The sequence below is a fragment of the Diceros bicornis genome, chromosome 26 (assembly GCF_020826845.1).
Source record: "Diceros bicornis minor isolate mBicDic1 chromosome 26, mDicBic1.mat.cur, whole genome shotgun sequence".
Classification (NCBI taxonomy): Eukaryota; Metazoa; Chordata; class Mammalia; order Perissodactyla; family Rhinocerotidae; genus Diceros; species Diceros bicornis.
The window spans coordinates 6,190,465-6,204,423 of NC_080765.1; the positions used below are offsets into that span (position 1 = coordinate 6,190,465).

Here is a 13,959-nt window from a genome sequence, read left to right on the forward strand (position 1 = left end):
ATATAAATGTCTCTACTACACTCACTACAATAATTCTTGTTTTCATTAAAGTTTGTTGATAAAATTGTTGAGAAATTTTTATTCTTGATCAGAGCTCAGGAAGAGTAGATGGTACTAACTGGGGGTGGATGGAGATTGTTCTGTGAGAACCAGGTAAGCTGAGTCCACACATCTGGCATGTACTAGGCCCCTCCTTTATATCATGCAATATGTAATACTCTACATAGACACAGAAAACTCATGGAATGTAAGACTCCGTAGGCATCCATCAAGGGCAGTAGGTTAAGATAATCTTTACTCTGGATTTCATTCACAAAGTAAATTTAGGTATCTCGTGTTCTGGGATACAGCTTCCTTGAAGAACAAAGCAGAAGACCTTAGGGGAAGTCAGGCTCCATTCACAGTCCCAGCTCTCGACTCAACTTTTAGAACAATTGGTTTTTCTGGTTGAATGAGTCCTTGAGTGCCTAATTTCAGGGGAATCTGCAACAGTTAAACAGCATATGAGAGCTGACTAATGAAGCTCTGTCAAGAACAGAAGCAAAGTAGACAAGAGACATTAAGGACAATACCGCTTTTCAAACATATAAAAAAGTTTAGCGTCATGTATCTTTGATTCTTTACATTTATTCTATAAGCTGAGTCATATTGGATAATGAAAGTTTTAGCCATCCATTCATTCAACAAAATATATATTGAACGCGTATTCTGCACCAGGCTGGATACAAAATTATGCTGGCTTTTTGTCCTTTTTGATTTAAATCTTAACTAAAAGGGATAAACTTTAAAAACTTAAACCAAAATCTTAAGCATTATAGCAAACTATTTTGAAATGCCATACAGAATTAATTTTGCATGTGTTAAAACTTGCAAGGTAATCCTGAGTGGGTCTTACACATTTTTATTGTATAAACCATCCTTGACTTCTAAAGAGTCCAGTCACTTCTCCCAGTGGAACTCATCCAGTTTCATCATGGGAAGATGTCTCTCTGAAGGATTATGCCTGTTTTCTAACATCTCTTGGCTCCCATATGCAGTGTGGATGCTCAACTTCTGAAGATCTACAGTGTTTTGCTGATAGTTTTAGCTCCATTATCACTCAGTCACTCCTTCAGTGTTGTGGGAGCTAGCAGCAGAGCCACCTTCTGACCTCAGTTGATCAAAGACAAGTAAATTGTCATGGAAGGTGAGAAGCACCAGCCTGTAAATGACTGAGAGCTTACAGGGAGTGTCTGCCCCATCCCAGGTGTAAGAGACACCTGCTCTCTCTCAAGGCTGAGTCCTCTGTTTGCACATTTACTCTTGGACTTCCACACAGCTGCCCTAAAGTCACAAATAAGTTGGAAAGAATCGCTATCCTCTTCTACCCACAGAAAGCATACTTAAGGGGAGGAGCTGCATAGTAAATGCACGAGTCTCAGAAATAAGCTTTATTCTAGGGCCTTGCTTGATATGAATCAATGGCTACTGGTCTTTATGTTCTTCAGAGGATAGATTCCACATTTTTCTATAAATGTAAAACCTTGTTATTTTATAATTTCTAACGGCATATATGTCCGCGGCAGACATACACAATTTGCACATATACAAATGTCAGTTGTTAAATTTTCAAATTAACATTGTTTAAAATTTGTATCCAAGAGCTCTAAATCAACTTCAAATCACTCCTTAAGCATTCACGGGATGACTGCAAGACACCACTGGGAGTTTATGAAAGCAATGAAATGAGGTGCTAGAGTTAAAGACAAAGGTACATTCATAGGTACAAAGAAAACATAGAGAACCAAATTGGATGGTTTAATGACAAAGTATTAAATTAGGTGGTCTGAGCAATTATACCAGCTTGTAGTAACTGATAACAGAGCAGAGGAGAGAATGGGCTCTGGACTAGATGGGGAAGGCTCCGTGGAGGGGATTGGGGGTTGAATGAGGACTTGAAAGGTGAGAACAGAATGGGGAGGAGAACGGGAAGAACATTCATTGAGTCATTACTAGGATGTAAAAACTTGACTGGAGCAGGGCTCCTGGAAGGTGAGATCAAAGAGGCAGGATGGCCCCGGACTATGGGAGTCCCTCAAATCTGGTATAAATGTTTTCAATCTAATCCATGATTGTAAACCTAGGCTGCACATGAGATACAGTGGGGGTGCTTTCAAGCCATGCTCTGGGAGAATTATTTTACAATTTCTGAGATTACCTAGGCATGAAGATTTTTTAAAGATCCCTGGTTATTTTATTATAAAGATAGTAGTTGAAAACCACTGTCATGAAGCTTCAGTAAGTGCTGGTGGACAAGAGCATCGTTCACAAGTCATGACGTGGTGTCCACTGCACTTCCTGGCTGTGCACACCTCCCCTTCCTTCCAGTGGACTTGAAACCAAATTCAAAACTTTGCTCAACTTCAAAGGACTGGGCATAATCACATATGCTAACCACATTGACTCTAGAGGACCTTTATAGGTGGGTCTTTGTAAAGCCACATTCTTAGAACTCCAGAGCAAGGGACCCTTAAAGGTCACAGATGGCTCCAAATAGATTCTCTGGCCAATAGAATAAATTATTCTTTGAATAGAATACGTATTTTTATATACATATGTAGAGAGAGACAGCCTCAGTTAAAAATTATCCCTCCCAATAAAACATTATTTATGTAGAAGGTTAACTGTCTGACCTGAGTTTCTTTGCAAGGTTTGAAGGAGAAGTTCTGCAGCAGTCTGACAACAGCAAGTTTCATGTTCACGACAGCAAATCTCATGCCAATGCAGTTTCGGGGTCCACTTCCAAACGGCATGTATATATAAGGATTTATACTGTCCTTGTTGTCCTTACTGAATCTAGATCCATGATAGTAGATGAAAACAAATTAATGAAATATGAAAACCACAAGAGCTATATGTTTGTGGTTCTCACTTAGAGTCCTCAACCAGTAGTACACAGGATACTTTTGCGGGCTAGCTCTTGACATGCTGCTATGGGTATTTGCTCTGAGAATTGTAAGCTACAGATCCTTTCTCTTCCCACGACCCTATAGGAGCTTTCAGTCTTGTTGAGGAGATGAGAGAAATGCTGTTTAAAATAAAATTTATCTTTAAACATGAAAACTACATTCGGGGTGGTGAGGTGTTCACAAAAAGAAATGAGAGTGATTGAAGGAAAAGTAGGTCTCTGCCTGGACTCTATTATGTTGGTCATGTGCACATGAAGGGAGGAAGCAAGAGAAATGCCTCCCATTATTTTAATTGTTATTTTCCCTTTCCTTTCTTTCCATCCCCTTTTCTCTCCTCCTCCCTTCTTCTCTCTCCTCCTCCCTTCTTCTCTCTCTCTCTTTCCCATAGAATAGCTTATATCAGATGATTTTCATAGGAATAAGATGCTACTTTATTATAATATAATCAACAATCTCCTTGTCTGTCTGTTCCACTAAGTTATAAATTCCTTGAGGGTTAGACCTGTGTTTTATCCAAATTTCATTCTTCAATGTTTGATCATATTAGGAAAAAAGTGTGGATTTGGCGAAAGTGATAGTGACATTGTGGTTATGTACTTTTTAAAGTGTGTTCATATTTTGGAGAACATTCTGGAATATTTCAGATGATGTGCCTTAAAATAACATTGAAGTCACGAGAAAGGTGACAGTGGTGTGTGGATGGGGCAGCTGACATGGGTTGATCGTTGTTGGGCAAGTGTTGTTGGGCACATATAGATGCATGAAAGCAATTCCATAGACTTGTGTGTAGAGAATACATTGTGTATATGTCAAATACACATACACTTGTGTATGTCGAAAATTCTCCATAAAAAATTCCATGGAAGAAATGGTAACAATGTTTAGAAAAAATAGAATGTAAGAACACTGGCGGTAAAATCAGAGAGCTGAAGAGAGCAGCACAGAAAAACATAAAGGAAACAAAAGTCCATATTCCTAAAGTCAGATAATGGTTCAGTAAATAATAGTATATGCATACAATCACATACAAAAATGTATACAGTCTAACATAGGGTGTATAGAGTGTTGTTTATAGTTTACTGTTACACAAAGTAAGCACTTCAAAATAAAATAAAACATAATATGACTATAATTTTTAAAAATTTATATACGCATATAACCATGTCCATAAAGACACACATCACATTATTAATGAGGCCTATCTTAAAGTATTGGGATTGTGGGTGGCTATAATTTTCTTTTTTCCAGTCTACAGTTTGTAAAATTTTGACAACAAATACAACCACTCTTGCAATAGGAAAAAAAACCTTCAAAAATAAAAAGATGTACAAGTAAATGACTGTATAAGCACATGATTGTCATCTATATTAAGAGACATCAGAATAGCATTGAAACAGCCTGGATCAAGGTGGGTTCTCTTTCCCAAGGGCTCTGTACCTTTCAGGATGGAACTCCTCAGGCTCAGGCCAGAACTCTGGTTCTCGGTGAAGAGAAAAGGTTGGCACCATCACTACTGTCCCTTTGGGAATGAACACCCCACCGAGTTCCAGATCTTTCTTACAGACCCTCTCAAGTCTACCAGCAATTGGGAATAATCTGAGAGATTCATTCAACACCATGTCAAGATACTCCATCTGTACCAGGGCATCATAAGTGACAGGTGCCTGGAAAGAAAGAAACAGATTTTGATAAACCGAGACTTTGGATCAAATTTCCACTCAGCCTATGCAGAACTACTGAAATGTTACAAGTACAAAAAAAAATTTATCTTGGTAAAGGGCCTTAGCAGTTACAGATATTTTAATATCTGTCATGTCCTTTGACCTGCTCAGTGGCTCACTGGGATGTGTAGAGTAGCTATGATTACGGGAGCCTTTTGCGACAATCCATGAAACAGGGCCTGAAATCCCTCACATCACCATGTAGTGGTTTTTCTTTCTCACGTGAACAAATGTTCATAGTCATGTGAACAGACTATGACCCTTACTTTCAAGGGAAATATGACAAAGTCACTGATTCCTTTCAAAGGAGAGGCTGCATATCTGTACCAAGGAAAGAGAACGTGTAAGAGCAAATCCCCTATTTGGCATAAAGTTTTTTAGCTGAAAAACCCTGCTTGCTAACTCTTTAGTTTATATATATAAAATTTGGAGAGACACACTGTATTATTAAAAAAATTCTATAAATAACTTTGGGAGAAACTAATACCTTTCTAAACCAAACATGACAAAAGAAGAATAAGAAGGGATGCTACCAAGACACACAATTTCACTTCTCCTGAACGTTTTAAGAGCATCGGATCCTCACTCTCAGCACAACCCTCTGTTGCTGGAACAGTCTTCTATTTGTCACTTCAGGATTTGACTGTGAGCTCTGAAGATCTAATCAAGCCACTCCAGCCCCAGAGGCCAGGTCTGTTCATAACACAAAGAATTCCAGTTTTGGCAGAGATCTGAAAACTGTATGGACAACATGTGGCTAGAATCTGGTGTTATATTGAAGAGGCAATATTGTAGAGGTTAAGAGTTTGGCTCAGGAGCCAGATATGCTGGGTCATAGCTTGGCTCCTTCACCACTAGTTGTATGACTACTGTACGAAAGTTATTTCATCTCGCTGTAGCTCAGTTTTAAGATATGTTACATGGAGATAATTAGAGTTTACATATCTTAGAGTTGTGTGGCAGAGACGTCACTGCTCTCCCAAAATCCATGTAGTCCCCACATTTCTCAGCCCACTTGAACTTAAAAGAAACCAGTTTTGCCAGCGGGCTGTGAACTGATGTGATGTATTTCAGTTCAGGGACAAAACATTTGAAAAGCCATGTGCAACACTCTATTCTTTATTCTCCAGCCAACATAAAGGCCTTATATCCCAGATAATCATCTACAAGAAGGTGGAGCCTCATAGCTTGTAGCTCTAAGTAACCACGTGGAACAGAGACTCCCACTCCCATCTTCTACTAACATCTTTTGCACATGTAAATATGAATTATGAATCTTTGCTATGTAAAGCCCCTGAGATTGATAACTAATATGTTACTGAGGCATAACCCAGCCTATCCCGACTAATACAGAATTTTATGAAGATTAAATTTTTTGATGAATAAAAAGCATTTAGAATAGACATATATAGTAAGATGCAAACATTAGCTATTAGTATTGTTGATGCCTTGTAATCGATGTTATAAAAAAGGGAAAACACAATGCTTAGCTAGTCTCAATCTCTAAGTGAATTTTCTACAATATTGCAATCAAAAGAATCACAATATGGGCTTTACCAGAGAAGAAAGATAATCTCTAATTTAAGTAGGCCCTAAAATGTCTCCTTACCTTATATGTGAAGGACCTATGACTCAGAAAGCTCATAAGGCTTGTCCAAAACTATAGTCAGGACTCAAAGTCACGTCTTGCATTTCCTACCCTATGCTCTTTCCTCTATACCAGGCTTCTCCTGTCTGCAAAGTTTACTTAGAGTGATAGATTACCCTAATAGTCCCTACTTTCCACCCCTTCCTATGTTGGCCATGTGGTTTGCTTTGAGTCAATGGAATTTTGGCTAATTGTGATGCAAGTACCGTTCTGAAAGGCACCCATAGGGCTGGGCTTCATGCTCTGCCCTCTAACATTTCCCTGAGAAGAGCACATCCTCGCTAGTTTTCTGGAGTAATAGAGATGTGTGGATCAGGGGTGGAGTTGAGTCAGCCCAGCCAGCTTAGCCAAGGCCAGGCCAAAGCAAGTCCAGCCAATATCAACAGAGATAAGTTATTGTTAGATGCCACTGAGGCTTTGTGATTTTTACTTAGCATTATTGTGAGAACAGATAACTGATACACAAGGACCAGCCCTTTTTTCAAAGATCTTATATTTATGTGAGTAGCATACATTAGCTAGATTCTCTCTTTGTTTTTGTCTCTTTAGATCCTTCCGAAATAGCACAGGTGAAAGAACTGATATTTATGCTTTTTGAAAACTTCTCTTACGAAGTGGTAAGGAGACATTCTTGCTAATGTTTCACCTTCTCCCTCTCACTCCAGGTATCATCCACTCACCTTATCGGGGAAAGTTGCATCAATCTCCTCCTGCAGCTTCTGCTGGACATCAGGGTGAGTGGCCAAAAAATATATAAGGAAGGAAAGAGAAGTGCTAATGGGTTCATAGCCAGCAAAAATAAAGATAATAGATTGGGCTATGAGCTCCAGATCAGACAGAGCTAAAAGGAGAGGAAAGACATTTTAGGTAAAGCAGGTCAGTGTAAAACACCACAGTTTAGACGATGAGAAATCCAAATGAAACTCCAAAACCTCTAGAGAAAAAAATACAAAAGTGGTTCAGAGTCAAACTGGGAGTGTTTTGATCTCTGACGTCTATTTGACAGAGCCAGGAAAAGGCGAAAATGATCTTAATCCATTTTTTCCCAAGGTTTACATTACTCTTGGCCATCTGCTCCTGGTTATGCCACCCTCCCACCAACACAGCTGTGTAATCTAAGAAATAGCATTTCTGTATAACATACACAGTGTTATTAGCATGTCCCTTGGGGAATCATAAAAGTACTTTATCTACAAGTATACAAGTAATATGGGGAGCATCCTCCCCCAGGAAAAATTTAAATTATTCTAGCAAAAATATAGCTTGAAAAATTTAAAGAAAGTTTGCAATATTAAGGCTTAATTGTAGAGAAAATTACAAGATTTTTCATCTAATCCTGTTTGAGGGAACTTAAGAGACTAACATTGCACTGAAGATAAACTCTTGCTACTCCAAGCGTGGTCCATGGACCAGTAGCATCAGCAGTATCTTGGAGCTTATTAGAAACACAGAATCTCAACTACTGCCCTAGAACTATCTAATCAAAATCTGAACTTTCACAAGATAGAGTGGTTTGTGTGCACAACCTAGCCTGAGAAGTATGGATTGTACTTGAGAGGCATCAAGTAATGGAAGACCTGCAGCACAAGTCTTCACATGGAAGATCGCAGATATGTACAGAAACTCCAGAGACACACAAAATGCTAGAATAGTGATGATTGACCCTAGTCTAGTCAATAGCATTAAAATAGGGGAAGAAAGAATCTGTCAGTAGAGGACACTGACCAGCATGAAATGTATAAAAATAGGGTCCAGTGGGAGTAACAGCAATGTATATTCTATCATGGCCTGAATGTCATCTTCGTCAGCACATGCTGCCCCTCTTTGTCTACTTTATGCTCAGCAAACAGCCCTTGTCTTTGTAAGTTGGCCTCCCTTTTGATTTTCTCCTGAAAGACACTAAGCATGGTCAGGCTCTAATCTATTTGACTGAGACTAGATTAGGAAATTTACATTCTTAGAGCACTGAAATAAACATGATACCCACCACAATCATGTAATTCACAACTAAAAACAATGCAAAATGAGTGTATGAAAGGACTACAAAGTATTGATTTCCCAATGATGATTTCTGTGGTGCTGTTGTGGGTAAATTCAATGATCAAATTCTTTCCCCAGTTAGCATGAACCTCATGATACTCAAAGTTTAGAGCTGCAGTGTCCAATATGGTAGCCACATGTGGCAATTTAAATTTTAACTAATTAAATTTTAATACAATTTAAGTAGTCAGTTCTTCAGTGGCACTGGCCACATGTCAAGTGTTCAATAGCCACGTGTTCCTAGCGGTTACTGTATGGAACAGTACGGATACAGAGTATTTCTTTCACCACAGAAAGGTGTATTGGACTAGATAGACAGAGAGAGAGGCAGAGAGATAGACATACAGATAGATAGATAAAATAGATATAAGCATAGATATAGATATATTTATAGTGTTGTTTTGTAATCAGATCATCCCTGCAGTCCAGGATGAATTGTTAAATATTCAAGAATTCTGTGAGATGGTTGTCAAACCATTGGTAGCTTGAAACTAACCATATGAGAGTATTCATGTCATGGACATAAACTATAAATCAGAGACTTGTTTAGAGAGAGAGAGACAGATCATGTTTACATTGCTTGTTATGGATAGATATAGAAATATTTATGTTTGTCATTTCTGTATAAAAATATTTGGTCTTCTTTGCTATCTCCACTGAGAGGATATAGAAGCAAAGACACCCTTGGTAACAATGAGCTCCTACAAATGATTAGCAATGAGAAAAAAGATTTTGGTTTCTAAATACTGTTTCTCACTAAAAGGAAACAGAGCTCCTTGGAGAAATAGTTGATTCCAGCTCTGGTCAGGGGAAATAGAAGAGAAACTTGGAATGTCTTGCATCAGAAAGCAAGGAAGTGTTCAGGAAATGATAGCTGAAAAGGATATGGGATACTTGGTAGACTATAATGTTGGATATATGTCATACGTTTGTCAAAGCACATAGAATGTATAACACCAACAGTGAACACTAATGTAGACTATTGACTTTGGGTGATAATAATGTTTCAATGTAGGTTCATTGATTGTGACAAATGTACCACTCTAGTCAGGGATTTTGAGAGTGGCAGAGCTGTGTGGGGCTGGGGCAAGATGTACATGGGAAATCTCTGTACCTTCTGCTCAATTTTGGCTGTGAATCTAAAGTTGCACTAAAAAATAAAGTCTACTGAAAACATAAATTTTAAAAAAGGAAGAAGAAAAAAAAGGACTCAGGATCCCACTTGAAGGAACTTCCAGTGAACAAACCTGAGAGAATTTGAGCATCAAAATAAAGAGTGATGAAAGTAAGAGATTAAGTTAGCAATAAATGAGATCATAATGATATAAATAAATGAATAAATAAATTGAGGAGAATGGAGAGTTCTCCCTTAGAAGAGAACATCAACTCATAAATGTAGAAGAAATGACGGAATTATAAAATCATCATTTTGCAACCATCATGGTAATTAATCATGGTTTCAGTCAAAAACATCTACATTGATAAAACTGGTAGGTGAAATTTGAAGATTAACAGAATGTTTACACAATCTCAAAAGCTTCCCCCACTAGTTACTTATTAATTACACAGAGTAAAATAAAAGTTTACTGTAAATTAAGCTAGTGAATACAACTTTAATCAAGTGTCAAAGCGAAGGTCACCAACACTGGGGCTTTGTGCCTCCTGATGTGATGAAGCATCGATGCAAATTTCCAGGCAGAGGTTCTGATTCACTGGGCCTGGATGAGGTCTAAAAATTGTCATGGAAACAAGCCTCCCAGAGGTTCTGATATAGGTGATCCACAGACTGCTAACTGACTTCTGGGTATGAAATACTTGCTCATGGTTGCCCTTCAAGCTTTGAAGGAAGTTGTGCATGCATGCTTCTCGAAAGTGCCTCTGGCTACCATTTATATCTGAACATGTGTCTTTCTTCAATTTGGCAGAAATTCTCATCTGTATGGAAAATCTTTCCACGGGTTTTCAGAAGCATCCTCTCCCTCTGAGCCTCCCTCCCCACAGTGGCCCTCTGAAGCACTCCTTGGTTACCTTTGTGGGTGTCCAGTTCTTTGGAATTCTGGGAGTTAATCATCAGCTGAAGAAAATCAACTCGCTGGAAGCAGAAGACAAATTTCAATGATAGACTGTCACTTGTGAGTCAGAAATAAATCAGGAGTGCAGGACTAAGCCTTTTCCTGAGACTATAGCCCCTATAAGACCAGAAATGTGACCATTGTTGTCTGAACAAATCATCCAGCTACAAATCTTGGAGAGCAGGATGTTTGCCTGAGAGAAACCTAGCCATCACGTCCAACTGCTTCTAGGTCCTTGCTCTCCTTGAACCCTGGTTTCTCTGGCTTCTGAACACTGCTACCTAACCTGGCCAAAGAGTTGTCTGCACCCTCTCCTGGCATGCCTGCTTGCTCAGGAGGAAGTCCCTGATTTCAATCATTTTTATTTCCTGCTTGTGTTCTTAATGAATGGCCACATAGATCAATCCTCTGACCTTTGCAGAGACCATCACCAGATTTTCTATAAACATCTTCAAATGCCCCACCCTCCTTGAACTCTATACAATCTTCAGTGTCATGCTGCGGACTCATCCCTTTCTACCTGACCTGTAGACATCCTTGTGCTGGTCTCCAGGCCTCATAAAGACAAAAAGGGTTAGTCAGCTTGCAGCCTTAATGCCCAGAGAAGACTCTGGCCCACTCCAGAATATGAGAGGGCTCCAATTTAACATAGATATACTCCACAAGGTAGCCTGATGGGGTCTTCCACTGAGCAATGTGTAGAAGGAAAGACTTCATAGAAGTGATTTTTGGCAGTATAAGATCCGGGGAAATTATAATACCAGTAAAACAATTTTCAAACAGTAATTTTTATCCTTTCACAATTTATTGAAGGGAAGGGGTAAAATTTTTATCTCAACAATATTCACGTGGTGACATTAATTTTCTTGTCTATTATTAAATTTTAAACATTGCTCTCTGACTCTTTTTCTTATCTCCTTCACCAACCTCCACCTTCTTCATCCCCCCCAAAATGTTAGAACTCTCTTGTTCTAAACCCTCAATCTACCTTTAAAAATTGATGGAGAAATACACAAATCATATGCATAGAGCTCAATAAACTATCAAATAGTGAACACTCTCATGTCACCACCACCAGATTTTACCTTTTCTTTATCTTTGAGGCGACTTTCTTTTATCCTTTGTACAGATTTTGCAAAAAAATCAGTAACACTTTTTGGAAACAGAAAGATATTTAATGCTTCAAAAACTGGATTAAGAAATGGAAAAAGCACTGTAGGGGCAAAAAAAAGCACAATGAAAATGTGAAATTTACCTGGAGCAATTATAATTTCCTCTACTAATTAGAAGAGTAAAAGATGCTAAGGTTGTCAACCAGGAGCCAATCCCTCTATGACATTTGCTTGGGTTTCCAGGCCAGTGGCTGAGCAATGATGAATCCACATATAGGGGCCATCACTGTAGCAGTGAGGTCCGTGACCCCTTCTGCAGCTTTGGGGTGACCAAAGAACAGGATTGCATTTCTTGACCTCTTAGTCTTTTATCCATTGGACTAAAGACTCTTTGGATAAAGCAGACCATATTCTGCTACTTTAATTAATCATGCAGTTCAAGAAATTTGAGTCAGGATAGAAATAATACATGATGCCTTTCAACCACAATGAAATGAAATTAGAAATCAATAACAGAAAGAAAATTGGGAAACTCAGAAATATGTGAAAATTAAAGAATACACTCCTAAATAACCAAGGGGTCAAAGAAGAAATCAAAAGGGCAATTAGAGGGCCGGCCCTGTGGCTTAGCGGTTAAGTGCGTCCGCTCCGCTACTGGCGACCCGGGTTCGGATCCCAGGCGTGCACCGATGCACTGCTTCTCCAGCCATGCTGAGGCTTCATCCCACATATAGCAACTATAAAGATGTGCAACTGTGACATACAACTATCTACTGGGGCTTTGGGGGGGGGGGAAGGAGGAGGATTGGCATGGATGTTAGCTCAGGGTTAATCTTCCTCACACACACACACACAAAATAAATAAATAAATAAATAAAAGGGCAATTAGAAATTACTTTGAGATAAATAAAAATGAAATCACGATATACAAAAACTAATGGGATGTAGCAAAAGCAGTGTTCAGAGATAAATTTATGGTTATGAATTTCCACACTGGAAAAGAACAAAGGTCTCAAATCAATAATCTAACTTTCTAGGTTAACACACTGAAAAAAGAAGAGCAAATGAAATCTGAAGGAAGCAGAAGAAAGAAAATAATAAAAGAGCATAAACTACTGAAATAGAGAATAAAAAATAATACAGAAAATCAATGAAACCAAAAGCTGGTTTTTTGAAAAGAACTTCAGCTAGATAGACCAAGAAAAAAGGAGAGAACATTCAAATTACTAGCATCAGAAACAAAAGAGGGGACATTACTACTGATATTAAAAAAGTACAAAGATGTACACCTGAAATTTGTACAACGTTATAAACCAATCTTACTGTAATAACAAAAATTAAAAAAAATTAAAAACAGCCAAAAAAAAGTACAAAGAATCATAAAGGAATATTATGAACAATTGTATGCAAATAAATAACTTAGATGAAATGGACAATTTCCTAGAAAGACACAAACTAGAGGAACTGACTCAAAAAGAAATAGACGGGGGCCAGCCCAGTGGCATAATGGTTAAGCCTGCATGCTCTGCTTTGGCAGCCCAGGGTTCGCAGGTTCAGATCCTGGGTGTGGACCTAGGCACCGTTCCTCAAGCCATGCTGTGGTGGTGTCCCACATACAAAAATAGAACAAGATGGGCACAGATATTAGCTCAGGGCCAATCTTCCTCAGGAAACAGAGGAGGATTGGCAATGCATGTTAGCTCAGGGCTAATCATCCTCACCAAAAAAAAAAAAAGAAATAGACAATCTATGGTGGTTATCAGAGAGGAATGTGGTGGGGGAGGATGATAAGGGTAAGGGGTTTATAAGTATGGTGACAGATGGAAACTAGACTTTTGTGGTGAACATGATGCAGTCTATACAGAAGTCGAAATATAACGATGTACATTTGAAATTTATATGATGTGATAAACCAATGTAACCTCATTGACAAAAAAAGAAATAGACAATCTGAATAGACCTACAACAAGCAAAAAGATTGAGTGAGTAATAAAGAACCTACCCACAAAGAAAAGCTGAAATCCAGATGGTTTCAATGGGGAATTCTATCAATTATTTTAAAAAGAATTAACATCAATTTTTCATAAACTCTTCCAAAAAATAGAAGAGCAGGGAATACTTTCAAAGTCATTCTACAAGGCTGGTCTTACCCTAATACTAAAACCAGACAAAGACATCATAAGAAAAGAAAACTACAGACCAACATATCTTATGAACAACATATCTTATGCACAAATCCTCAACAAAACATTAGCAAACTGAATCCAGCAAAATATAAAAAGAAGGATATACCATAAACAAGTGGGGCTTATCTCAGGATTGCAAGGTTGTGTAATATACCATATCAACAGCATAAAAAACAAAAGCACATGATCATCTCAACAGATCCAGAAAAGCATTTCACAAAATCCCAAATCC

At 38.3% G+C, this 13,959-nt stretch overlaps 1 protein-coding gene across 1 annotated transcript in view; it reads right to left on the bottom strand.

Annotated features, from left to right (window-relative positions):
- Positions 1–387: 387 nt before the first annotated feature.
- LOC131422934 (cytochrome P450 3A12-like) overlaps positions 388–13,959 on the bottom strand; it is a 29,210-nt gene continuing 15,638 nt past the window's right edge. The window contains exons 8-13 of the mRNA XM_058570557.1: positions 11,515–11,642; positions 10,386–10,449; positions 6,998–7,158; positions 4,386–4,612; positions 2,673–2,835; positions 388–483 (exon numbers count right to left, since the gene is read on the bottom strand). Coding sequence (XP_058426540.1) covers positions 388–483; positions 2,673–2,835; positions 4,386–4,612; positions 6,998–7,158; positions 10,386–10,449; positions 11,515–11,642 — 839 coding nt within the window. The remainder of the gene's footprint in view (positions 484–2,672; positions 2,836–4,385; positions 4,613–6,997; positions 7,159–10,385; positions 10,450–11,514; positions 11,643–13,959) is intronic.